Here is a 25918-nt window from a genome sequence, read left to right as displayed (position 1 = left end):
GACGTTAATAAGCAGAAGCGACATGAGCGTGTGGGAGGCAGTGCGCTTGTTGTTTTGCTAGTCCCTGGCAATTCCTGGGTTAAATAACCCAGGAATTGCAGTGTGACATGTGACATGGGTCACAGACGGAAAGGGTAAGGGAGGGGGACCGCCATAAGAGATTGAACTGGAGATGTTCTTATATAATGATAGGTGCTGGGGCTCACACTGGCCTTCTAAGTCCAGGAAGCTCTGCCCATGCACACACACCCAGGCCAAATGGATCAGGTCAGGAAAATACACTCTACATGCTTAGGGGGACACCTGTTACTTTGTGCATTTCAGAGCTCAACTCCAATAGTGAAAATAATTTCAAAGCCCCTGTTGAACCTCGCTAAGCGGGTGTCTGCCCCCTCCCTGTGGTTTGTCTCCTGTGTTCAGAGGTGTCGACTGGCCCTAAATATGGAGATTGTGTTTTAAGTGATGTGTTTTTTAACATCATAGGTAACAGCCATTCGTAGAAGTAACCTCCACAAATTTCCGTTAAGAAACACCAAGGGAACCCTTGGCGATTTAGAAAGGTTATCTCCGAACTTCTCCCATGTGCCTGCGGATGTTTTGGACTTCAACTCCCATCAACCCTAGCCAGCATGTCCAATGGACAGGACTGCTGGGATTTGTAGTCCAAAAAAAAAAAAGTTTGCAGAGGCTGTTGAGACAATAAAGTTGCAATCCTAGGCATGTTTAGCCAGGAAAATAATTCTACAATTCTCAGCATGCCCCAGCTAGCTGGCTAGGGCATACTGGGAGTTGTAGGATTTTTGTCCTGGCTAAACATGCATAGGATTGCAGCCTAAGCTCATCTTTTTTAGGCCCTGCCAACCTATCTCAATTCGCAACAGCTGGTGGAGAATGCGAGAGGAGGCACGCACACATACATACACACACACACACACACTTAGGGTTGCCATACGTCCTGGAAAACCAGGAACGTCCCAGTTTCCAAACATTTCCAAAATGTCCCGGCCTGTCAGTCAAGAATCCCGGATTCCTGTTCCAACCGGCCGGAGAAATTCCAAAATGGTGCCTTGAGCCTGTGCAGTGGAGTGTAAGTCTCCATACTGAAGTCTCGTCTAGCTTTTGAGAACTAGCAGAGAAATGTAATTTAGTGTCATTTTTTTCCTGTCCTTTGCCTATTATTTATTTGCAGGTGCTTAAGTACTTTAGGCTGCAATCCCATGCATACTTACAAGGGATTAAAATGAGCTGTGCCCATGCATCTCCAATTCGTAACTTTATAGGGAGATGGCTCCATATTTGAACATAGATTATGCCTTGATAGTCTGAATCAATAACCCCTGGCACAATTTGGATACCTTGTTTACTGGCATCGGATCGAGGTAAAATGATCTCAATAGTTTGATTAGGTAAGGGGCCCTGGAGTTGAGAGGGCATAAAAATGACTTCTCCAGGTAAGGTAATTTCTTTATCTTCAGTGTTACTTAAATCTATGCCTGCATTTCTGCTGGTAGCAGTGGTTGTTTTAAAGGCAGTTGCAGGCGTGGATGAGGAAGCACCTTTATTTCTCGTAGGATTGCAGTGTGAGATAACTAAAGCTTAAATAGCTGTCTTGCTTTCCTTAGACCTTTATATATTGCTCAGGGTTTTTTTTAAAAAAAAAAATTCTAGCCCCCCACCACCCAAAAAAAAATATTGTCCCAGTTTTGTGGATTCATAATATGGCAACCCTACACCTACTGCAACTAGAACTCTTTGCTTACCATAGATGGTATCTGGACAGTATTCCTCGTTTCCTCCAGCGTCTTCTGATGACACTTCCTTCAGTCCAACCTACCCAAAAATCAGAAGGGGAAGTGAACTTCCAAATTTCACCCCGACACAGGGGAAACTCATGCTCAAGGCGGAGGTTAGGAAAGTCTCCGACCGCACTGTGGTCTTCTACATAAAACCAAATGAAGAGCCATGATGGATCAGACCAAAGGCTTATTTGCCGCCTGGGGTGTGGACGGGTCAAGTGCACACCTACAAAAAGATACTGTAGAGTTGAGAAAAGGGCAACCAAAATGATCAGGGGTTGGAGCTGATGAAGAAAGGTTAGAAAGTCTGGGATCGTTTAGCTTAGAGAAAAGGTGATTAAGGAGAGACGGGACAGAGGCGTACAAAACAACGCCTGGTGTAGCAAGAGTGGATAATGGGATATTTCTCTCTCATATTACTAGAATCCAACGGGGGTCTTATCCGATGAAGCTGATTGGTGGGAGATTTGGGACAGATCAAAGGAAGCCGTTCTTCACACAGCGCAGTCAGAGGATGGAATTCACTTACACAGGATGCAGGGGTGGCCACCCATTTGGATGGCTTTAAAAGGGGGTTGGCTGCTGCTGCTACTACAAGAGTAGTACTGATTACTATACGAGTGGAAAAATAAAAGCTCACTGCCTATAATGCGATGGATTGAAGACCTAACACTAGAAACATTTGGAGGTGTGCCGCGGCTCTACTGAAGTTTATGTTTACTTCTTTTTTTTAGAATGCGGAAGCTCTAAAAGAGCCTTCCTCAACCTGGGGCGCTCCAGATGTGTTGGACTGCACCTCCCAGAATGCCCCAGCCAGCCGGCTGGGGCATTCTGGGAGGTGCAGTCCAACACATCTGGAGCGCCCCAGGTTGAGGAAGGCTGCTCTAAAAGCATGTTGTTACACGTGCATTTTTATTTTGTCTTATTGTTTTGTTGAAATTCACAATAAAAACTGATTAAAAAATAAAAGGTCAGACAAATTTCGGGAGGAGGAGGCTATCAATGGCTACTAATCCTGACACAAGGCTTCTACGCGCCCTCCGGTATCAGGGGCAGATGGACACCAATTGCTGGGGTACACGGGTAGGAGGGTGCTGTTGCGCTCCTGTCCTGATTATGGGTTACCTGTGGGTAGCTGGTTGACCACTTGTCTGGACAGAAGACTGGGCTAGATAGACCCTTGGTCTGATCCAGCAAGGCTCTTCTTTTTCCCCTAGATCTTACCTACTTCACTTCAGCAATTCTGCCCCAGATGCTGCGGTACATGGGTGGGAAGGTACTGTTGCACCATGTCCTGCTTCTGGGCCCCTGGTCATAGAATCATAGAACCACTGATTTGGAAAGGGCCTATAAGGCCATCGAGTCCAACCCCCTGCTCAATGCAGGAATCCACCCTACAGCATCCCTGACAGATGGCTGTCCAGCTGCCTCTTGAAGGCCTCTAGTGTGGGAGAGCCCACCACCTCCCTAGGCCATGAGTTCCATTGTCGTACTGCTCTTACAGTCAGGAAGCTTTTCCTGATGTCCAGCTGGACTCTGGCTTCCTGTAACTTGAGCCCGTTATTCCATGTCCTGCACTCTGGGAGGAACGAGAAGAGATCCTGGCCCTCCTCTGTGTGACAACCTTTTAAGTATTTGAAGAGTGCTCTCATGTCTCCCCTCAATCATCTCTTCTCCAGGCTAAACATGCCCAGTTCTTTCAGTCTCTCTTCATAGGGCTTTGTTTCCAGGCCCCTGGTCATCCTGGTTGCCCTCCTCTGAACACGCTCCAGCTTGTCTGCATCCTTCTTGAATTGTGGAGCCCAGAACTGGACGCAATACTCTAGATGAGGCCTAATTGGCCAACCAGCAGTCAACTCACGATGGCCGACTGCTGATTGGCCACTGTGTGAACAGAGTGCTGGACTAGATGGACCCTTGATCTGATCCAACATCAGGGCTCTTCTTATGTTCTTATCTGATGCTCCTAGACCAGCCATTGGCCATGCTGGCTGGGAATTATGGGAGTTGCAGTCCAACCCATCTAGAGAGCACCCAGCTGGGGAAGGCTGCTTTAGCACAGGGGTGGGCAGAAAGTACATCTTCAGATGTTTGGGACTTCAGCTCCCAGCATTCCCTTGCCATGCTGGGAGCTCCAAGCATCCGGAGATCTGCCTTCTTCTGCCCACCTCTGCAAGTCCGGCTGTTTCCAAGCGGCTGCCTCGCATGGGCGAAGAGCCTGCGCAGAGATCATGGAAAAGAAACACACTTTCCTTCTGCTCCAAACGGCCATGTTCCGTCGCTGTGGAAATGAGAATCTCCCTCTGCTTCTCAGCGAATCCTAACGAAAGGATGACCTTGCTGCCCGGGGCCAGGACTTAACAGATGCTCCGGGGAAGCTTACAAGTAAGGCCAAGTCGCCCACACCCACGCTACGGGACAAATGGTATCGGAGCTCATTGGCTCTGCACTGGCTGATGCAGACGGTCTCAGGTTTGATCCCTGGCAGCATCTCCAGGTAGGGCTGGGAAAGAATCCCACCTGAAACCCCGGGGAGCCGCTGCTGCCGGTCTGTGTCAACAATACTGGGCTCAATAGGCCTTGGGTCTCACTCAGTCCAAGACAGCTTCCAATGCTCCCTAAACCAGAAGTACATTCTCTCACGTGTTGCTGCCGTTCCTTCCCGCCCCTACTTTGTGAACGCGGAAGAACCCATATACCACGACGTAAACACACACACACACACACCCAGGGGACTGCCAACTCCGGAGGCCATGTTAGGGCGTGGGCTGCCGTTTTGCTTCTCTAGTCCAGCTTTGGCTACGGGGCGGTATGTAAATGTGATAGATAAATAAATACATAAATAAATATGCCCCCTCCACAATAAAACATTCAACGCCGTGTCCAGTAGAGCTCCTGCAGAACCACGTAGCGCAGCCGGCTTTTTGCTCACTCCCTCTCCAACCACGGCATTCTCTTCTGGAACATGCACCTGCTTGGGAAGAGGCTCCTCCTTGTCCACTTCAGGGTCGCCATCCTCCTCTCCAGCTTCTTCCTCCTCCTCTTCCTCTTCTTCCTCCTCCTCCTCTTCAAAACAGCCGACAGCATCAACCGTTATAAGCTCCTCGGAGTCCTCTGGCCCGCCTCGCTCCTTCTCACCCAATCTCACCTGGCCAGGCACAAGAAGGAGAGAGAGATGGAGAAGGAGAGAGAGAAGGAGGGAAAGGAGAGAAAGAGAAGGGGAGAGGGTGAAGGAGAGAGAGAGAGGGAGAAGGGGAGAGGGAGAAGGAGAGAGAGAGAGAGAAGGAGGGAAAGGAGAGAAAGAGAAGGGGAGAGGATGAAGGAGAGAGAGAGAGGGAGAAGGAGAGAGAAGGGGAGAAGGAGAGAGAGAGAGAGAAGGAGGGAAAGGAGAGAAAGAGAAGGGAAGAGGGTGAAGGAGAGAGAGAGAGGGAGAAGGGGAGAGGGAGAAGGAGAGAGAGAGAGGGAGAAGGAGAGAAAGAGAAGGGGAGAGGGTGAAGGAGAGAGAGAGAGGGAGAAGGGGAGAAGGAGAGAGAAGAGGAGGAGAGAAAGAGAAGGGGAGAGGGAGAAGGAGAGAGAGAGGGGGAGAAGGAGAAGGAGAGAGAGGGAGAAGGGGAGAAGGAGAGGGAGAAGGGGAGAAGGAGGGAAAGGAGAGAAAGAGAAGGGGAGAGGGAGAAGGGGAGAGGGAGAGAGAGACAGAGAGAAGGGGAGAAGGAGAGAGAGAGAGAAGGAGGGAAAGGAGAGAACAAGAAGGGGAGAGGGGAGAAGGAGGGAAAGGAGAGAGAAGGAGGGAAAGGAGAGAGGAGAAGGAGAAGGAGAGAGAGAGAAGGAGGGAAAGGAGAGAAAGAGAAGGGGAGAGGGAGAAAGAGAGAGCGAGAGGGAGAAGGGGAGAAGGGGAGAGGGAGAAAGAGAGAGCGAGAGGGAGAAGGGGAGAAGGAGAGAGAGAGGGGGAGAAGGAGAGAGGGAGAAGGAGAGAAGGGGAGAAGGAGAGAGAGGGAGGGAGAAGGGGAGAAGGAGAGAGAGAGAGAAGGAGGGAAAGGAGAGAAAGAGAAGGGGAGAGGGTGAAGGAGAGAGAGAGGGAGAAGGAGAGAGAGAGAGAAGGAGGGAAAGGAGAGAAAGAGAAGGGGAGAGGGAGAAGGGGAGAGAGAGAAGGAGAGAAGGGGAGAAGGAGAGAGAGAAAGAAGGAGGGAAAGGAGAGGAAAAGAAGGGGAGAGGGAGAAGGAGAGAGAGAGAAGGAGGGAAAGGAGAGAAAGAGAAGGGGAGAGGGAGAAGGGGAGAAGGAGAGAGAGACAGAGAGACAGAGAGAAGGGGAGAAGGAGAGAAAGAGAAGGAGAGGGAGAAGGAGAGAGAGAGAAGGAAAAGGAGAGAAAAAGAAGGGGAGAGGGGAGAAAGAGAGAGAGAGAAGGAGGGAAAGGAGAGAAAAAGAATGGGAGAGGGAGAAAGAGAGAGAGAGAGAAGGAGGGAAAGGAGAGAAAAAGAAGGGGAGAGGGAGAAGGAGAGAGAGAGAGAAGGAGGGAAAGGAGAGAAAAAGAAGGGGAGAGGGAGAAGGAGAGAGAGAGAGAAGGAGGGAAAGGAGAGAAAAAGAAGGGGAGAGGGAGAAGGAGGGAGAGAGAGGGAGAAGGAGGGAGAGAGAGGGAGAAGGGGAGAAGGAGAGAGAGAGAGAGGGAGGGAGAAGGGGAGAGAGAGAGAAGAAGAGAGAGAGAGAAGGAGGGAAAGGAGAGAAAGAGAAGGAGAGAGGGAGAAGGAGAGAGAGAGAGGGAGAAGGAGAGAGAGAGAAGGAGAGAATGGGAGAGAGGGAGGGAGAAGGGGAGAAGGAGAGAGAGAGAAGGAGGGAAAGGAGAGAAAGAGAAGGGGAGAGGGTGAAGGAGAGAGAGAGAGGGAGAAGGAGAGAGAGGGAGGGAGAAGGGGAGAAGGAGAGAGAGGGGGAGAAGAAGAGAGAGGGAGAAGGAGGGAAAGGAGAGAGAGAAGGGGAGAGGGAGAAGGAGAGAGAGAGAGGGAGAAGGAGAGAGAGAGAAGGAGAGAAGGGGAGAGAGAGAGAGAAGGAGGGAAAGGAGAGAAAGAGAAGGGGAGAGGGAGAAGGGGAGAAGGAGAGAGAGACAGAGAGAAGGGGAGATGGAGAGAGACAGGGAGAAGGGGAGAAGGAGAGAGAGACAGAGAGAAGGGGAGAAGGAGAGAAAGAGAAGGAGAGAAGGAAAAGGAGAGAAAAAGAAGGGGAGAGGGGAGAAGGAGAGAGAGAAGGAGGGAAAGGAGAGAAAAAGAAGGGGAGAGGGAGAAGGAGAGAGAGAGAGAAGGAGGGAAAGGAGAGAAAAAGAAGGGGAGAGGGAGAAGGAGAGAGAGAGAGAGAGAAGGAGAGAGAGAGAAGGAGGGAAAGGAGAGAAAGAGAAGGGGAGAGGGAGAAGGGGAGAAGGAGAGAGAGAGAGAGAGAAGGAGAGAGAGAGAAGGAGGGAAAGGAGAGAGAGAGAAGGGGAGAGGGAGAAAGAGAGAGCGAGAGGGAGAAGGGGAGAAGGAGAGAGAGAGGGGGAGAAGGAGAGAGGGAGAAGGAGAGAAGGGGAGAAGGAGAGAGAGACAGAGAGAAGGGAGAAGGAGAGAAAGAGGAGAGGGAGAAGGAGAGAGAGAGAAGGAAAAGGAGAGAAAAAGAAGGGGAGAGGGGAGAAGGAGAGAGAGAGAGAAGGAGGGAAAGGAGAGAAAAAGAAGGGGAGAGGGAGAAGGAGAGAGAGAGAGGAGGGAAAGGAGAGAAAAAGAAGGGGAGAGGGAGAAGGAGAGAGAGAGAGAAGGAGGGAAAGGAGAGAAAAAGAAGGGGAGAGGGAGAAGGAGAGAGAGAGAAGGAGGGAAAGGAGAGAAAAAGAAGGGGAGAGGGAGAAGGAGAGAGAGAGAGAAGGAGGGAAAGGAGAGAAAAAGAAGGGGAGAGGGAGAAGGAGAGAGAGAGAGAAGGAGGGAAAGGAGAGAAAAGAAGGGGAGAGGGAGAAGGAGGGAGAGAGAGGGAGAAGGGGAGAAGGAGAGAGAGAGAGAGGGAGGGAGAAGGGGAGAAGGAGAGAGAAGAAGAGAGAGAGAGAAGGAGGGAAAGGAGAGAAAGAGAAGGAGAGAGGGAGAAGGAGAGAGAGAGAGGGAGAAGGAGAGAGAGAGAAGGAGAGAATGGGAGAGAGGGAGGGAGAAGGGGAGAAGGAGAGAGAGAGAAGGAGGGAAAGGAGAGAAAGAGAAGGGGGAGAGGGTGAAGGAGAGAGAGAGAGGGAGGGAGAAGGGAGAAGGAGAGAGAAAGGCAGAAGAAGAGAGAGGGAGAAGGAGGGAAAGGAGAGGGAGAAGGGGAGAGGGAGAAGGAGAGAGAGAGAGAAGGAGGGAAAGGAGAGAAAGAGAAGGGGAGAGGGAGAAAGAGAGAGCGAGAGGGAGAAGGGGGAGAAGGAGAGAGAGAGGGGGAGAAGGAGAGAGGGAGAAGGAGAGAAGGGGAGAAGGAGAGAGAGAGAGAGGGAGGGAGAAGGGGAGAAGGAGAGAGAGAGAGAGAAGAAGAGAGAGAGAGAAGGAGGGAAAGGAGAGAAAGAGAAGGAGAGAGGGAGAAGGAGAGAGAGAGAGGGAGAAGGAGAGAGAGAGAAGGAGAGAATGGGAGGAGAGGGAGGGAGAAGGGGAGAGAGAGAAGGAGGGAAAGGAGAGAAAGAGAAGGGGAGAGGGTGAAGGAGAGAGAGAGAGGGAGAAGGAGAGAGAGGGGGAGGGAGAAGGGGAGAAGGAGAGAGAGAGGGAGAAGAAGAGAGAGGGAGAAGGAGGGAAAGGAGAGAGAGAAGGGGAGAGGGAGAAGGAGAGAGAGAGAGGGAGAAGGAGAGAGAGAGAAGGAGAGAAGGGGAGAAGGAGAGAGAGAGAGAGAAGGAGGGAAAGGAGAGAAAGAGAAGGGGAGAGGGAGAAGGGGAGAGGGAGAGAGAGACAGAGAGAAGGGGAGATGGAGAGAGACAGGGAGAAGGGGAGAAGGAGAGAGAGACAGAGAGAAGGGGAGAAGGAGAGAAAGAGAAGGAGAGGGAGAAGGAGAGAGAGAGAAGGAAAAGGAGAGAAAAAGAAGGGGAGAGGGGAGAAGGAGAGAGAGAAGGAGGGAAAGGAGAGAAAAAGAAGGGGAGAGGGAGAAGGAGAGAGAGAGAGAAGGAGGGAAAGGAGAGAAAAAGAAGGGGAGAGGGAGAAGGAGAGAGAGAGAGAGAGAAGGAGAGAGAGAGAAGGAGGGAAAGGAGAGAAAGAGAAGGGGAGAGGGAGAAGGGGAGAAGGAGAGAGAGAGAGAGAGAAGGAGAGAGAGAGAAGGAGAGAAAGAGAAGGAGGGAAAGGAGAGAAAGGGAAGGGGAGAGGGAGAAGGAGAGAGAGACAGAGAGAAGGGGAGAAGGAGAGAGAGACAGAGAGAAGGGGGAGAAGGAGAGAGAGAAGGAGGGAAAGGAGAGAAAGAGAAGGGGAGAGGGAGAAGGGGAGAAGGAGAGAGAGACAGAGAGAAGGGGAGAAGGCGAGAAAGAGAAGGAGAGGGAGAAGGAGAGAGAGAGAAGGAAAAGGAGAGAAAAAGAAGGGGAGAGGGGAGAAGGAGAGAGAGAGAAGGAGGGAAAGGAGAGAAAAAGAAGGGGAGAGGGAGAAAGAGAGAGAGAGAAGGAGGGAAAGGAGAGAAAAAGAAGGGGAGAGGGAGAAGGAGAGAGAGAGAGAAGGAGGGAAAGGAGAGAAAAAGAAGGGGAGAGGGAGAAGGAGAGAGAGAGAGAAGGAGGGAAAGGAGAGAAAAAGAAGGGGAGAGGGAGAAGGAGAGAGAGAGAGAAGGAGGGAAAGGAGAGAAAAAGAAGGGGAGAGGGAGAAGGAGAGAGAGACAGAGAGAAGGGGAGAAGGAGAGAGAGACAGAAAGAAGGGGAGGAGACAGAGAAAGGGAGAAGGGGAGAGAGAGGGAGAAGGAGAGAGGAAGAAGGAGAGAGAGAGAGGAGGAGAGAAGGAGAATTTGGATGTTCCAAATCCAGCTCCTTTTGGCACTTCCAGCGCAACATCCAAAGGGGAAACTTGCGTATTTTCACCCCTCGTGAAACGCACAAGCTCACGGGTCCCACCACAGCAGGGAGGCGTACACCCCTTGGGCACAAAAAGTCCAGGCGCAAAGCCACTGGCCCTCCGGTCTCCTGCTGGTTGCAGCCTTCCCCTAGCCTAAGGGTGATGGCTAAGGAGGCTACTTCCTACAAAGATCAGGCTCCCAACTAAACAATCCGCACAGCCTTGTGGCTTCATCACACCAGCCTTAAACTGTGCAATCACTGCGAATTGCGTGCAAAGGACTCCGAAGTTTCCCAGCTTATAATCTGCTTTGATTGTGAAGGACTCCCATGCATCCTGCTTCAATTGTGCTCTGAAGGCAACAGACTCGCCGAGCGGCCCCTGGGGCGCCGGAGCAGGATTAGAAGAAAAATTAAACAAATGCTTACATCTGCGTAAGCTTTGAAGATAAAGACATCAAAATTGGCACACTAATAGATATTAAGGAGAGCTTTAAGCATACCAAATTTGAATTGGATTGGGTCATCCGTTGATTTTTTAATGATTTTTTTTTACATTTCCCTCCTTAAACCCGTTTCCTGGTATGCAAAGGATCTAGCCGCCTGGTAGCAACAATAACAACAACGCCGACAGCTAAGCGCTGTAGGGGATAAATCGAGGGAAACAGGTACGTGGGGTGAAGTTCTTGAAGTCTTGTGCTTCCCGAGGCACCTTGGAGAGCTCCTTTAGAGTCCTGACTGGTTCTGGCTGAAACCTGGGGCTGATTCACCGCTCCACGGACATCGGAGCAACCAGCCTCCGCTGGATCTAAGCCAGCTCCATTTTGGAAGAGGAACTCAGGTGCAGAGCACACGCCTTGCAGGCACAAGGGCCCAGGGATTCAGTCCCTGGCATCCCCAGCTAAGAAAGGACCAAGTAGCAGGTGACGGGAGAAAACCTCTGCCTGCCTGAGCCCTTGAAGAGCCCCTGCCCGTGAGAAGAGCCCGTATCGCACAAGGTGAGCCATGTCTCCGACGTTGCAAGGCAGTCCCTTGCGCTCCTGAAGCCTGGGATTTGCGCAGGGGCCTCAGCTCTGTGGCAGAGCCCCTGCTTTGCACGCGGAAGGTCCCAGGTTCGATTTCCGGCATCTCCAGGTAGGGCTGGGAAAGGATACAGCCGGAAACCCTGGAGAGCCCTTGCTGCCAGTCAGTGTCGACAGTACTGGGCTAGGTGGACAAAAGGGGATCTGCTTCCTATGCAGCACAGAGGAGGGTAGGGAAAAGCCCAAAGCTCCCCCCCCCCCAAAAAAACCTTTCCCCAGGGGAGGACGCCCAGCCGTTACCTCTTTGGCCTTCTCCTTGTGCTCCAGGGACTTCATGTGCTCCACAAACTTGCGCGGGCTCTTGAAGTGGCGGCTGCACACTGTGCAAAAGGGGCGGAGAGAGCGCTTGGCGAGCTGGAACGAGAGGCGGAAGAAAGTGGCGCGGGCCGGAGGGGGGGCGGGGAAGGAGGTCAGCGATAAAGCGGCACTCAGTCAAGGCGAGCGCACCCAAGTCCGTGCGTTTTAAGGTCATTTTAAGTAAAGGCTCCCTTTTAAAATTCAGCTGTAGCGCATCAGAGGAGAGCGATGAGCGGTGAGGTTTCAGTTCTCAACTCATCTGTGAGCTCTCTGGGTGGCTTTAGGCAAACCTCTGCTCTCTTTCTCAGCCTCCCATTTGCAATATGGGGTTGGGGGGAGTGCTGCTCTACTTACAGGACTGTTGTGAGGATGCGGAACAATTTGAGCACTTAGGAGAAAGTACACACACCTTTTATATGGTCTTTTCAGCACCAGATGAAGACCCTTTTATTTGAGGGGAGACATGAGAGCACTCTTCAAGGACTTAAAAGGTTGTCACACAGAGGAGGGCCAGGATCTCTTCTCGATCCTCCCAGAGTGCAGGACACGGAATAACGGGCTGAAGTTAAAGGAAGTTAAAGGAAGCCAGATTCCAGCTGGGCATCAGGAAAAACTTCCTGCCTATTAGAGCAGTGCGACAATGGAACCATTGTCCTAGGGAGGTGGTGGGCTCTCCCACACTAGAGGCCTTCAAGAGGAAGCTGGACAAGCATCTGTCAGGGATGCTTTAGGGTGGATTCCTGCATTGAGCAGGGGGTTGGACTCGATGGCCTTGTAGGCCCCTTCCTACTCTGCTATTCTATGATTCTATGAGGGCAATGAGGAGGATCAGGGGTCTGGAAACAAAGCCCTATGAGGAGAGACTGAAAGAACTGGGCATGTTTAGCCTGGAGAAGAGAAGATTGAGGGGAGACATGAGAGCACTCTTCAAGGACTTAAAAGGTTGTCACCCAGAGGAGGGCCAGGATCTCTTCTCGATCCTCCCAGAGTGCAGGACACAGAATAATGGGCTCAAGTGACAGGAAACTAGATTCTGGCTGGACATCAGGAAAAACGTCCTGACTGTTAGGGCAGTACGACAATGGAACCAGTTACCTAGGGAGGTTGTGGGCTCTCCAACCCTAGAGGCCTTCAAGAGGCAGCTGGGCAACCATCTGTCAGGGATGCTTTAGGGTGGATTCCTGCATTGAGCAGGGGGTTGGACTTGATGGCCTTGTAGGCCCTTTCCAACTCTGCTATTCTATGATTTGGCCAGGCTTTTACCTTCTGAATCTGCTCCATTTTACATTGCGATGCTGTGTATTTCTCTCTGTTTTACTCTCTGCTAGTGCGGTACATATGCTGAAATTTTAGGTTAGAATCCGTTCACGGTTTGTATTCCGCGATTATTGTTGCATTTTAAAAAGTTTTATTATATGTCAGCTGACCAGAGAACACTTTTATTGGGCTGTGTGAAGGTTTGAGACCGACAGTGGCAAGGTAATAAAGTCAGGCCTAGAGGCCTGGGCTTTTTCTGTTGGGAGGGGGTATCCCTGAGAGCAGTAGTTTCATTTTTCCAGGTAAGTTTCATTTCTTCAAGGTTGAAACAGTACTTTCTGTTTTTGGGGAAGAGGGTATAAAAAGAGAGGAGAGAGCCAGCCAGAGAAAGAGACAGCAAGAAAAGACAAGCACTTGAGGAAGAAGCAGCTGGAAAAGCCTAAATGCAGCTAGGGTAAAAGGATTTTAAATTTTGTATACTTTTTTTTTAATGTTCACTGATTTTAACTTTTGTAAACCACCCAGAGAGCTTCGGCTATGGGGTTGTATATAAATTTAATAACTAAATAAATAAATAAATAAATTTGCATTTTTGCAACTTTTATTTTCTTTTAATGCCTTTGTCTTACTCAGCTCTATTGACTAAATACCTTTATTTGTAGTTTGATTGTTTCAATATACTAGGAAACTGTTGTGTTACACCACAAGTGTCCGGAGTGTCACTCACCGCATGTCTACAGCCTAAGATCCACATTATAGGGAATGGGAAGGTAAAAAGGAAGGTGGGACCCTTAGGGGGGCAAGAGAACCTTAAAGAGTTGCTCGAGGAGTTCAAAACATGTAAGGAACCCTGAAAGGTGGCATATAAGTTAGTAGTTAAAATGCTATTAGTTGGTTGGTTAGTTAGTTAGGTAATAAAGTTATGCTGCGCCTGGTGGCTTAAATTGTTGTGAACTGCTAAGAGAGCTTCAGCTATTGGGCGGTATAAAATAATGAATAAATAAATCCAGTGCTGTTGTTTTTTAAATCCAAGAATGACAAACTACTGTATCTTGGTGTGGAGAATGTGAATGGGGAGACATTTGTGTCCCATAATACTAGAACCGGGGGGGGGGGGTCATCCCATGAAGCTGACTGGGGGGCGGGGGATTCAGCACAAAGGAAAGGAGGCATCATAGTTAAACTTTTGGAATTCACCATCCATGAGATGTAGTGATGGCCACCACTTTGGAAGGCTTTAAAAGGAGGTTGGATAAATTCCTGAAGGAGGAGGCTACCAAGGGCTACTAGCCTTGATGGCTATGTGCTGCCTCCAGTATCAGAGGCAGCAAGCCTATATACATCAGTTGCTGGGGAACATGGGTGGGAGGTTGCTGTTGCACCCTGTCCTGCTTGTGGGTCCCTGGCTGATTGGCCACTGTGTGAACAGAGTGCTGGACTAGATGGACCCTTGGTCTGATCCAGCATCAGGGCTCTTATGTTCTTATCTTCTGCATGTTACCCCATAGATAAATGAGGAAGCAGTTAGCACAGCATCCCCCAACCTGATGCCCCTTCGGAGGGCTGATGGGTGTTGTAGTCCATCACCTCTGGAGGGCACCTGGTTCAGGGGTGCTGTGCTATGGTGTCCTTTTGCATCCAACCCCTCCCTGAAAAATTGGAGTGAAGAGGGAACGTACAAAGGGAAAGTCACCTTATGTTCTTGAGTCCGCCGATGCTTTATCAGGTCACCTGTAAAATTCATCTGACAGGTGTTACACCATCGCTGCTGGCTCTCTCTGAAAGGAGAAGAGGATCTTATTTTTAAAAACCCTCAACAACGCTAGCGCTGCAGGGATATCTGCACCGCCCTTTATCTCTTCCTTGCCCTGTTGCCTCTGTAAGCTGGGGCTTTCAAACTTTCCACCCTCGGGGCCCCTTTGAGAGAGCTGAAAACGAGGCCTGCCATTCACAAAATGGCGGCAAATGGCGGCATGATCAACGGATAGTTTATATTACTGATGGGTTATATCGATACCTAATCCCTCTTTGGGGTTGGACTCAATGGCCTTATAGGCCTCTTCCAACTCTACTATTCTATGATTCTAAGTGACAAAATTCTTTTATTCTGGTTGCACTGTTGTACTGTGGTTTTAAGCTTTCATATTATATTTTATGCTGTGCTTACGGCTTTAATTTTTGTGAACCGCCAGAGAGCTTCAGCTATTGGGCAGTATAGAAATAAATAAATAAATAAAATTCTTTGCCACAGTGATTTCCTCATAGCAAGGAGTTCTGTCATTCAGCTTTCCTCACATTACCTCACAGACTTTTGGCTCTGGAGATATGATAACAGCCTCCCCATTTCACTTCATTTATTACATTTCTGTTCCGCCCAAGAGCCGAAGCTTTCAAGGCAAAGTGTGCTGTTCCAGAGGCCTCGAAGTGGAGGCCTTTCATTTTCCTCCACCCCCACAGGCCTCTCAAGTATTCTTAGTCATCTCCTGGCTTTTCTTCCCTTCTCCTCTCACATTTAGTTTGCCCCCCACATTTCAAAGTCAAAAAAGCCTTCACAAAGCAGGTTACAATACAGTGAAGCCGGTATAAATTCAAATCGATAAGAAATCCATTCATTAAAAAAACACACAGTTCTCTAAGCTTCTTCTAGTTCCACGACTAAGGTTCCAGTACATGGTTTCTCCCCCAACACTGCTGGTTTCTTTCATCCCTCCCTCCTCCTTGAAGGTACTGGATGGGCTGAGGCCCACCTGAAAGCACGCTGAGCGCCCCTGTTGGTTTCCAGCCTCTGCTCCGTTTCGCACAGCACCATTTATTTTTAATTGCGATGCGTGGGTGGGTGGGAAACGCCAGTAACTTCAGGGATCTAGATTTGCACGTCACGGAATTTCACAGCCTGCACGTACCCATCTGCCCCGGCCAGAGGCTGCTGCTCCTTCATCATGGGCAGCAATGAGACTAAACAAATGTTACTCATGTGCTGGATCTCCTGTAGCCGCTGCTGGTGTTGGAGGCCGGTCATGTGAATCTGGAAATTCTAGCACAAAGAGAGAGAGAGAATCAATTATCACTGAAATCTGGCAAATGTCTTCCTTTCCTGTTGGCTACCCCAAAAGAGATGTAAGAGTCCATCTGTGTGTCGTAAGGATATCAGAAGAGCCCTGCTGGATCAGACCAAGAGTCCATCTAGTCCAGAATTCTGTTCACGCAGTGGCCAACAAGCTGTTGACCAGGAACCCTGCAACAGCACCCTCCCACCCATGTTCCCCAGCAACTGATGTACATAGCTTACTGCCTCTGATACTGACGGGAGCACAATAACCATCAGGACTAGTTAGCCATGGATAGCCTTTTCCTCCAGGAATTTATCCAACCCCCTTTTAAAGCCATCCAAACTGCTGGCCGTTGCTACATCTTCTGGTAGCGAATTCCATAGTACTTAGAATCATAGAATAGCAGAGTTGGAAGGGGCCTACAAGGCCATCGAGTCCAACCCCCTGCTCAATGCAGGAATCCACCCTAAAGCATCCCTGACAGATGGTTGTCTAGCTGCCTCTTGAAGGCCTCTAGGGTGGGAGAGCCCACAACCTCCCTAGGTAACTGGTTCCATTGTCATACTGCTCTAACAGTCAGGACGTTTTTCCTGATGTCCAGCTGGAATCTGGCTTCTTTTAACTTGAGCCCGTTATTCCGTGTCCTGCACTCTGGGAGGATAGAGAAGGGATCCTGGCCCTCCTCTGTGTGACAACCTTTCAAGTTCTTGAAGAGTGCTCTCATGTCTCCCCTCAATCTTCTCTTCTCCAGGCTAAACATGCCCAGTTCTTTCAGTCTCTCTTCATAGGGCTTTGTTTTCAGACCCCTGATCATCCTGATCACTTCTTTTGATCTGTCCTGGATCTCCCACCCATCAGCTTCTTTGGAGGACCCCTGTTAGGTTCTAGTATTATGGGAGCAGGAGAAAAAATGTCTCCCTGTCCTCATTCTCTACATCATGCATAATTTTGTAGACTTCTATCACATCTCCCCTTAGCCTCCTTTTTTCTCAAGCTAAACTATTATTATTATTATTATTATTATTATTATTATTATTATTATTATTATTATAGCACCATCAGTGTACAATCCCAGCTGTTGTCACCTTCCCTCATAGGGCCTTCAGCCCCTTGAACATTTTACTTGCACTTTTTTCAGCTCTACAGTATCTTTTTGGGGGGCTAGGTGACCAGAACTGTACACAGTATTCTAAGTGTGATCACGCCAAAGATTTGTATAAAGGCAGTGTCCCGAAACAATTGCCAGGAACAAAGGAGATCACTGAGAAGCAACGTTCCCCCTCCAAACATGCAGAATTAGTTGCAGGTTGCTTTGAATCCCAGCAAAGATACGATGATTTACTTATCACTTACTACTTCCATACCTACTATTTGCTGATTAACTATTTGCTTACTAACTCACTCTTGGGACCGTCAAAGCGGAAGACCTGTTTATTCTCTCAGTATTTTAACACTTAATTTGAACTTAAATTTAAATTTTACGGTTCTAACTCTGTATTTCAATCTTAGATCAATTTTTGCTGCGTGGTTTTATCCTGGTTGTGCTTTTCATACTGTATTTTGTATTTGTGTTTTTAAACTGTTGGTTGTTTTATTATGGTTTTAATTTTTTGTGAACCGCCCAGACAGCTTTGGCTATTGGGTGGTATAAAAACGTAATAAATAAATAAATAATTCAACAGAATGTTGCAGAATGGAGTGTTCCTCTTCAGAGTTCCAGTCAGCTAATCAGCCAGCCCTGCCCCTTTCCATGATGCTCTATTCCATTTCCTCTCATCCTGCAATTTTCCATTCTTCTCCAACCTCCCCCACCCTCCCCCCAATATTCTAGCTCTGACACTGGCTGGTCCCCAAATAGCCTCTCTTTGCCAAGTGCTGGTCCTGAGAGTTTTGGCAGTGCACAAACCCCTGCCCATCTTGCACACCTGCTTTATCTGCAGACACATTTCACAACAGGTGAACACAGAATCATAGAATAGTAGAGCTGGAAGGGGCCTATAAGGCCATCAAGTCCAACCCCCCTGCTCAATGCAGGGATCCACCTTAAAGCATCCCTGACAGATGGCTGTCCAGCTGCCTCCTGAAGGCCTCTAGCATGGCAGAGCCCACAACCTGTTGAGTAGAAATTTTACACACAGACAGTTAAATGGTTGTAAGGGGTTAAAAGCTTTGTAATCATGTTTCTGGACTTGGCAAGATTGCAACCGGAGCGTGGAAGACGTGGTCTACGTGTCAGACATGGACAGAGGAGAATTGGTTAATTGGACAGTTTAGTATGGTGCAATACTAGTGGTGATATGTATTTAAGATACACAGTGTTTAATGGCATCTTGTTAGGTGTTTGGAGAGCCGTGCTGTTGTAACGTGATGATTATGATGACCATGCATGTAAATGAAAGTTTATACTAAACCTGATGAGAAAACCTCAGTAAAAGAACTTTACTGATGAATAAGGACAGTGAGTATTATTTATCCCCTCAACGAGCCTCTCAAGGAAAAGTGCTAGGACTTTGCAGGCCAAACTTTCATTGCATGCTACGCACTCTGCTCTTATTATTCGGATACAACCTCCCTAGGTCACTGGTTCCATTGTCGTACTGCTCTAACAGTCAGGACGTTTTTCCTGAAGTCCAGCCAGAATGCAGGTAACGCAGAGGTGGGCGGCAGGGTTGCAAAATCCCAGCTTTGCACAAATGTTCGCCCTGCTGAGCTCTTCTTACCTGCTGGTTGCAGCAGTCAGTCTTGCAGATGTAACAATAGAACTTCAGGGCAGACTCAGGGCTGGTCTCGGCTGCGCCCATCTCAGAGGTCCAGTGCGCCGGCTTCAGGGCCGTGGTGCTAATCGCCCGGCTCTCGCTGCTCTGCTGGATTGTAACTTTCAAGGAGCCGGCGGTGCTGACCACCTGGGAAGATCAAGGGACAAGGGTTCGGGTCAGGCCGCCCACCGTCAGGAGCTTTGGTCGACCATCGCAGCACCGGAGAGAAAGGAAAGACATGCAACTGAAGCCGCACCTCCAGACATCAGCGACGTTTGTTCTTTGGCAGGTGCGACAGTAGAGGAGCCAGGAAGGTGGAGAATTTGCCTGCCAAGGGACAGCTGGAGGCTTCGTAATCAACCGAACGACAGTAAACAAGGACAGGGCTTCCCCCCGCAATTGAACATCTAATCCAGGGAAGGGAGGGCAGGAAACGAAAGGGCAACACTTCAGTCACCCATTCCTACAGGATTTAAAAAGGGGGGGCAGTCAAGTGTGAGGAGCTCAGCTGGAGCACAGACAACACGCAGGAACAATTTATACGAGAAACACAGTTAGGAACCCAACGACACACTCAGTGGGGAGGCAAGTTATGCAGTGGGAGGATGTTATGGGCACTGGGGTGTGTGTGCAGGATTAGGGCACCGGGTGGGTGGGGGGGGGACACACACAGCAGTTTTAATGGGGGTTTTAATCGCTTTTTAAAAGGAAATTCACAGGGTGTCTTTCTACCTCCTGCTATCCCTTCACCCAAGGATTTTGAACAAACGAGCAGAAGAATGTGTGCTGCTTGGACACTTTAAGAACATAAGAAGAGCCATGCTGGATCGGAACAAAGGCCTATCCAGTCCAGGGTTCTGCTTCCACACTCGATGCCCCACTGGGAAGCTTACAAGTAGGACACGGGTGCAAGAACACCGTCCCACGCATGTTCTGCAGCAGCCAGTGTATATAAGCATATTGCCTGCGATGCTGGGGGTAGTACATAGCCCCCAGGACTAGTAGCCATTGACAGCCTTCTCCTCCGTGAATCTGTCTACCCTTCCTTTCGCTTTGAGGTCCGAAGAAGCCGATCGCTCACCTCTGAAGTATTCAGCTCCTCAGCGAAATCCTTCTCCTTGGGAACATCTGCAGCCAAGTTCTCTTTCTCATTGTCTGCCTCTACAAGAGAGAGGGGGCGGGTCTTCAGGTTGGGAAAAAACATGCTCACCTGGACCACAGCCTGACCTCTCCTCTATCTCCCAGAAACAGGGGAAATAGAAGACTGGGCCTGGGGGAATAGGGATACAAACACCAGATCCAAAATGAACTCCACGGGGTATCGTCCATCTGGAGCTGAGCTAAGTCTTAACCAAAACCAGAAATGTGTTCCGCTGTCACCCTCTGGGCTTTTTCAAAAACCTGGATGTTACTGCCACCTTTTAGAAAAGAGTACTCCACAGGGGCCTGTGATGAAAGCAAGGCTGGGAACCTATTGGAGTGTTGTCAGACTCCAATTCCCAGCAACCCTACCCAGCCTGGCCACTGGGGAGGATGATGGGAATACTAGTTCCTCAACGCCTGGAATGCCACAGTCTCCCCAGCCCTGGTTTTAAGCTGGGATTGCTAGGAGTTTGTTTGGGGAGGGGAGAAAAGCGAGAGAGAAAACAGAGTACCGAAAGGTGTCTTATACAGACCCAGCCCATAATTCATAGCCCAAAACGGCCATTCGGGAGCTGGGGATCTAAAAGGCTGACAGCCGCCCAAACCTGCCCCAAATACTCAGATCCTCCTCCAAGGCCCACCACCAAAGCAGGGGGCAGATTTTCAATCAACAGCACCCTGATGGCGGAACGCTCTCTCCACATCTGTTTTCAAGTCTTTTATCCTTTTGATAGCAGGCAAATGCCTCTTTTTTAAAAAAAAAAACCCACCAAAACTACCCAGGCTTTTTAAACCTTTATCTGTCCTTAGTGTTGACAAGGCAGACCTGCAACAAAATGTTGTAGCGTGAAGTGCGCCCTGTTAAGAATACTGAAGTCAATGGAGCTTACGGTAGCCTTGATTAACCGAAGACCCGTTGTTTTCAATGGGTCTACTCCGAGTACGGCTAAGTCGGGATCCAAGCCCATGAATGTCAGCTGCTCTTCAACCTCTCAGGCAGGCATCCTGCCCTCAGGAATACCAAGGCCTGACCCTGAGACCTTCAGCCTGCAAAGCCTGTGTTCTACTACCAAAGTAGGCTCAGTCACGGCTGGGAGTTTATTTCACAGGCAAGCAAACCAGAGGCCACCAGATAGTGGGGACTCCAGTTCCCATAATCCCTGACCACTGGTCATGCTGGAACATTGGAAGCTGCCTTATGCGGAGTCAGATCCTTGGCCCGTCAGGTCCAATACTGTCAACCCTGACTGGCAGCAACGGCTCTCCAGGGTTTCGGGCAGGAGTTTTCTCCAGTCCTATCGGGTGACGCCAGGATTCGAACCTGGTACCTTCTGCATGTAAAAAAAAAAAGTGCTCTACCATGGAGCTGTCACGGCCCTTCCCCAGCCGGCTGGCGCAGATGGGGCTTGTGGTTTCAAACATCTGGAGGGCTTATTCCATAACCTTTACATACACTGCGCAGGTACCTAATTTTGGCATGTACATCAACAGCCTGAATACCTTAGCTTTCACTTAATGGGAAGGGGGGTGGGGGAGAAATAGCCCTCCAGCCCCCAAGACTGAGAAAACAGGCAACAAAGAGCGTGGGGAATGCTTGGCGTGAAACCTCAGAAAGCAGAGGCGAATCTGAGCGGGAGTGCAGGTTGCCAGGGAATATGGAGCAGTCACGTAACTGCACACACGGATGTGCGCTGGGCGTTTATCCTTTATAGCGGTTGCCAGGTTCATCTCATAGCGGCACCATGAGGCCCTTACCTTCCAGGAGGGATTCGGCGATGGACTCCTCCGCTTGTGGGAGGCATGCCGTTTCGTCGGGGACAGAGTCTTCAATTTCGCTAGCGGGGGACAGAAGGGAGGCATTGTTACAAAATGTACCAGGCCAGGAAAGCGAGCAGCCTGAAGCCAGGGAAGTTCGGACTGTTTGTGTCCAGGGAATGCAAAATCCCCCCACATCTCAGCGGCGACACCCCCACCCCCCCAGGTGGAATACCCTTGCCAGAGAGCCTCAATGGCTGCCACATGTGATCCCTTTCCAGGACCAGACAATGGCGTTATGTTATATCGGATTATTTATTATTAACGTATTTCTTCGATTGTAAGACGCCATTGATTGTAACACGCACACTAATCTCAGTACCACCAACAGAAAAAAAAACCCTAAGACACACCCGCGATTCTAAGACGCACCCCATTTTTAGAGATGTTTATATGGGGGAAAAAAGTGCCTCTTAGAATCGAAGAAATACGGTATTAGCCCAGGCCTTCCAGCATATCATCAAAGCTGAATTGTCAATATCTCTCGGTTCTCTTGGTTTCATCACTCTGCTGTAGTCTGATGGTGGTATTTAGTGGTGTGGTTTGGTTTGGTTTGTTGTTAAGGGCGTAATCCTAGCAGGAAGCCCATCATCGTTCTCCAAACATGGAGGTTGACGGGCATCCCGTGCAGAGTGGGCGGAGTGCGGAAGCATTTTTTGCTAGACGGCTTTTTCACCCGTCTAGCTGGCACTTTGCAGAGCAGAAAGGAAGGAGGCCGGAGGGTTCTTTGTCAACTGGCCTCATAGAACCATAGAATAGTAGAGTTGGAAGGGGCCTATAAGGCCATCGAGTCCAACTCCCTGCTCAGTGCAGGAATCCACCCTAAAGCATCCCTGACAGAGGGTTGTCCAGCTGCCTCGAAGGCCTCTAGTGTGGGAGAGCCCACCACCTCCCTAGGTAACTGGTTCCATTGTCGTACCGCTCTAACATTCAAGAAGTTTTTCCTGATGTCCAGCCGGAATCTGGCTTCCTGTAACTTGAGCCCGTTATTCCGTGTCCTGCACTCTGGGAGGATCGAGAAGAGATCCTGGCCCTCCTCTGGGTGACAACCTTTTAAGTATTTGAAGGGTGCTCTCATGTCTCCCCTCAATCTTCTCTTCTGCAGGCTAAACACGCCCAGTTGTTTCAGTCTCCCCAATTCCCTCCCCTCCCCCAGAACCGCCCCCTCTCTGAGGTTGCCTTTGCGACTTGAGAGAGACAGCCGGTGCAGTTCTCTACCATTCGTAAAACACACACTGTAAACCCTTAACCCCTTCCAGCCCAGTTCCTCCTGTTTAGGTTTCCCCCTCCCTTCTTCACATTGTGCTGTATTTAAGCAGCAACCGTTTCATGTAAATAAGCAAAACCATGCAGCAAAAGTTGGGGAAATGCTGCAGTCCAATGCATCAGGTTGGGGAAAACTGATCTAAGGAAATCGATTTGGCCTTTGGCTCGGGATGGTTAAAGAAAGTAGCCGTGGCCACTAGCCTCAGGGGGGCTTTTTAAAACAACTGATTGTGAGAGCAGGTCTATCGAGAGCCATCACGGTTCAAGTTCAATGAAAGCTCGCAGTTAGGGCCGGTATACTTCCAGTTACCAGGCCCTGGGAACCAGTAGCCGGGAAGGGCCTTCGCATCCAGGCCACGCTTGAGACATTTCCAGGGGGCTCTGGTGGCTACCATTGGAGAGAGCCATGCAGGACTCCCCAGTTCTTGGCTCTCTGATCCAGCAGGGCAATTCTCACGTTACTGTTTTAGCCCCCCTTCTAGGAAAGCCTTGACCACTGACATGTTTACGTCCTTGTTTCCCCCCAGACAGCTCTGGGTTGTCGCTGCAGTTGTGCTGGAGGCTTTTAGTACTGTCTAGGCTAAGGTTCGATGCTGGTGGTTTTTATGAATGTTGGCTATTTTATTACTGTACTAGGTTTTGGGGTTTTGTTTTATTTTTTTATCATGAATGTCATGGCTGTTAGCTGCCTTGGGAAGACCCCTTCCCGGAAAGGCTGCCTAGAAATGTTTTGAATAAATCAGCAACAGACGCAGTTTCTGGCCATTATTATTATTATTATTATTATTATTATTATTATTATTATTACCTTCTTAGACGCTTGGCGACAGGCTGGCCATCTGGCGTTGATTCTCTTGGTGTCTCTGTGGGCCCAGAAAAGGAAGTTATTGCTGCAGAACAGCCAGGCAGAACAACAGAACTAGCTCTCCCTTGGCCAACCTGGTGCCCTCCAGTTGCTGTTGGATCTCAGCTCCCATTATCCCTGATCATTGGGCTGATGGAAGCTGAAGTCCAAAACATTTAGAGGGCACCAAGTTGGGGAAGGAGCGTTAATATTAACTGGCAGTGGCCTCCTGTCAGTTAATACTGACCCTCCTTTCCCAACTTGGGTTTCTGGCGGGACTCTGTCCCAGCCTGACCTGGAGATACCAGGGGCTGGTCCTGGGATGCAATGTGCATGCAATGCACTGAGCTATGGCCCTTCCTTTAAAGATCAATGACTGGGTTCAGACAATACAATAACCCACACTCAAGGCTGAGTATGGACTGAGTGTGGGTTGTGGTTGAACTGTGGATTATGGTTGAACCGTGGGGTTGTTGTGTTGTCTGAACCCAGCCGTGCTAACAAACCACAGTTTGTTAACCACAGACAACCCATAAGAGAACCCATGGTTTGTTGTTGGGTCACGAACTGTAGATTAATTGTGGTTAACAAACCATAGTTTGTTAGCAGGGCTGGGTTCAGACAAAACCACAATCCACATTTCAACCACAATCCACAGTTCAACCATAACCCTACCCTGCTTACCCTACCTTGTGCCTGTTGGCATTCTCTTCCCCTCCTTATTGTTTTACTATGATTTTATTAGATTGTAAGCCTATGCGGCAGGGCCTTGCTATTTACTGTTTTACTCTGTACAGCACCATGTACATTGATGGTGCTATATAAATAAATAAATAAATAAATAAATAATAATAATAACAACCCACAGTTCAACCTGTATTTAACCTTGAGTGTGGGTTATTGTGTTGTGTGAACCCAGTGTTTGCAAAAATGCTCAGCCAGAACTCCAAGTGCACATGTGGAACCCTCAAGATCCAGACTACATCCCAGAAGTCCATTTTATACTTCTGCTGGGCACTCCCCAGAACTACTGTCCTGAGCAACCAGCCAGAACCACTGCTCTGAGCTCCCAAGGGAAATTCACAGCAGGCTCCCTCCACATCCACACTGGCCAAACCAGGAGCAAAAGAGCCAGAGGAGGAGGAAAAGATCAAGCTGGGCTGTTCTAGAGCCATTAGATGCGGGACTGGAATGAGGATCTCCGTCCACAGCAACGGACCACTACAATTTTAATGTCTATGGAGATACGAAGAAGAACCACCTTCCCCAATCTGGGAACCTCCAGGCAAGTTGGAGTACAACCCCCATCATCCCTAATGATGGGAGTTGTAGTCCAACACATCTGGAGGATTCACAGTTCCAGGAAGTCCTTATTGTGGGATGGGTTTTGGGGAGTTGGAGAATGGGCAAGAGATTAGGGAAAGGCGGACGGGAGAAAGATAGGAAGAGAATGGCGGAGGTGCTACATCGGTCTGAGAGGCCGACACGCCTGTCCCTGTGGAACTGTCATTCTCTGTAAACGTCACATTAGCAATCCAAAGCATCTCTGCTCACACAAACGTTCTCTAGAGAGGGTGTTTTTTTGGGGGGGGGGCAGTTGGAAGGAGAAAGCAAACTCAGGTATTCTCTTACCTGAAGGTGAAAAACTAGACTGCTCGGATTCTGCTTTACTGGCAGAGTCGTCCGGTGTAGGGCCGCTCTCGGCCGCTCCTTGCCCCTGAGAAGAGGACGACGCAGAATCTGCCTCCCGCTTCCTCTCAGGAACCCTCGGGAAGTCCTGCAGGCGAGAGCGCAAGAGGTTTGTGAAGAGAATGCCCCAAACATTTTTACAAAGGGACTAAAACCCAACGGGGCGGCCTCACCAGGGAAGCCTCACCTTTGCAAGGTTAGCTGGTGGCTACCAGAGACAGCATTGTGGAACCCCAGTACATAAGAGAGCAAGGAAAGGTGAAATCCTTAACAAACAACCATATAATACTCAACAGAAGACCATGACCTAGGCGGTTTGAAAAGGCTGAGGCCCGGCATATTTTCAAAGGGGAGTGATACCCTATACCACATAATTGTGGGAATTGTAAAGTTAGCCCCAATAAATCTTCAGGGAGTACACAGCAGCCCGCATTGGCCACTGACGAAGACCTCTTGTCGAAACGCATTTGGCCTTTTTCTACATTGTTTTAGTTATACATTTATTTATTTATTATTATTTATTTATTACATTTCTATACCGCCCAATAGCCGGAGCTCTCTGGGCGGTTCACAAAAATTAAAACCATTCAAAGTATAAAACAACAGTATAAAACCACAATATAAAACCAGATCAACACAGCAGCAATGCAAAATTACAAATTTAAAACACCAAAGTTAAAATTGAATTTATAGACACTTAAAATGCTGGGAGAATAAAAAAGGTCTTCACCTGGGGTCTACAGGCATATAATGTAGGTGCCAGGCGAACCTCCTTAGGGAGCTCATTCCACAGCCGGGGTGCCACAGCAGAGAAGGCCCTCCTCCTGGTAGCCACCTGCCTCACTTCCTTTGGCAGGGGCTCGTGGAGAAGGACCCCTGAGGATGACCTTAGGGTCCGGGCAGGTACATATGGGAGGAGGCGTTCCTTCAGATAACCTGGCCCCAAG

The 25918-nt window shown here is 49.3% G+C and overlaps 1 protein-coding gene across 1 annotated transcript in view; it reads right to left on the bottom strand.

Annotated features, from left to right (window-relative positions):
- CIZ1 (CDKN1A interacting zinc finger protein 1) overlaps nucleotides 1-25918 on the bottom strand; it is a 49319-nt gene that overhangs the window by 6098 nt on the left and 17303 nt on the right. Inside the window, exons 5-14 of the mRNA XM_063144962.1 lie at nucleotides 24915-25059; nucleotides 23247-23301; nucleotides 21113-21192; nucleotides 19296-19375; nucleotides 18179-18361; nucleotides 15312-15442; nucleotides 14102-14186; nucleotides 11095-11208; nucleotides 4768-4944; nucleotides 1761-1830 (exon numbers count right to left, since the gene is read on the bottom strand). Coding sequence (XP_063001032.1) covers nucleotides 1761-1830; nucleotides 4768-4944; nucleotides 11095-11208; nucleotides 14102-14186; nucleotides 15312-15442; nucleotides 18179-18361; nucleotides 19296-19375; nucleotides 21113-21192; nucleotides 23247-23301; nucleotides 24915-25059 — 1120 coding nt within the window. The remainder of the gene's footprint in view (nucleotides 1-1760; nucleotides 1831-4767; nucleotides 4945-11094; nucleotides 11209-14101; nucleotides 14187-15311; nucleotides 15443-18178; nucleotides 18362-19295; nucleotides 19376-21112; nucleotides 21193-23246; nucleotides 23302-24914; nucleotides 25060-25918) is intronic.

This window comes from Elgaria multicarinata, chromosome 19 (assembly GCF_023053635.1).
Source record: "Elgaria multicarinata webbii isolate HBS135686 ecotype San Diego chromosome 19, rElgMul1.1.pri, whole genome shotgun sequence".
Lineage (NCBI taxonomy): Eukaryota > Metazoa > Chordata > Lepidosauria > Squamata > Anguidae > Elgaria > Elgaria multicarinata.
The sequence above is the reverse complement of the archived record's forward strand: the minus strand, read 5'-3'. Positions and strand labels throughout refer to the sequence as shown.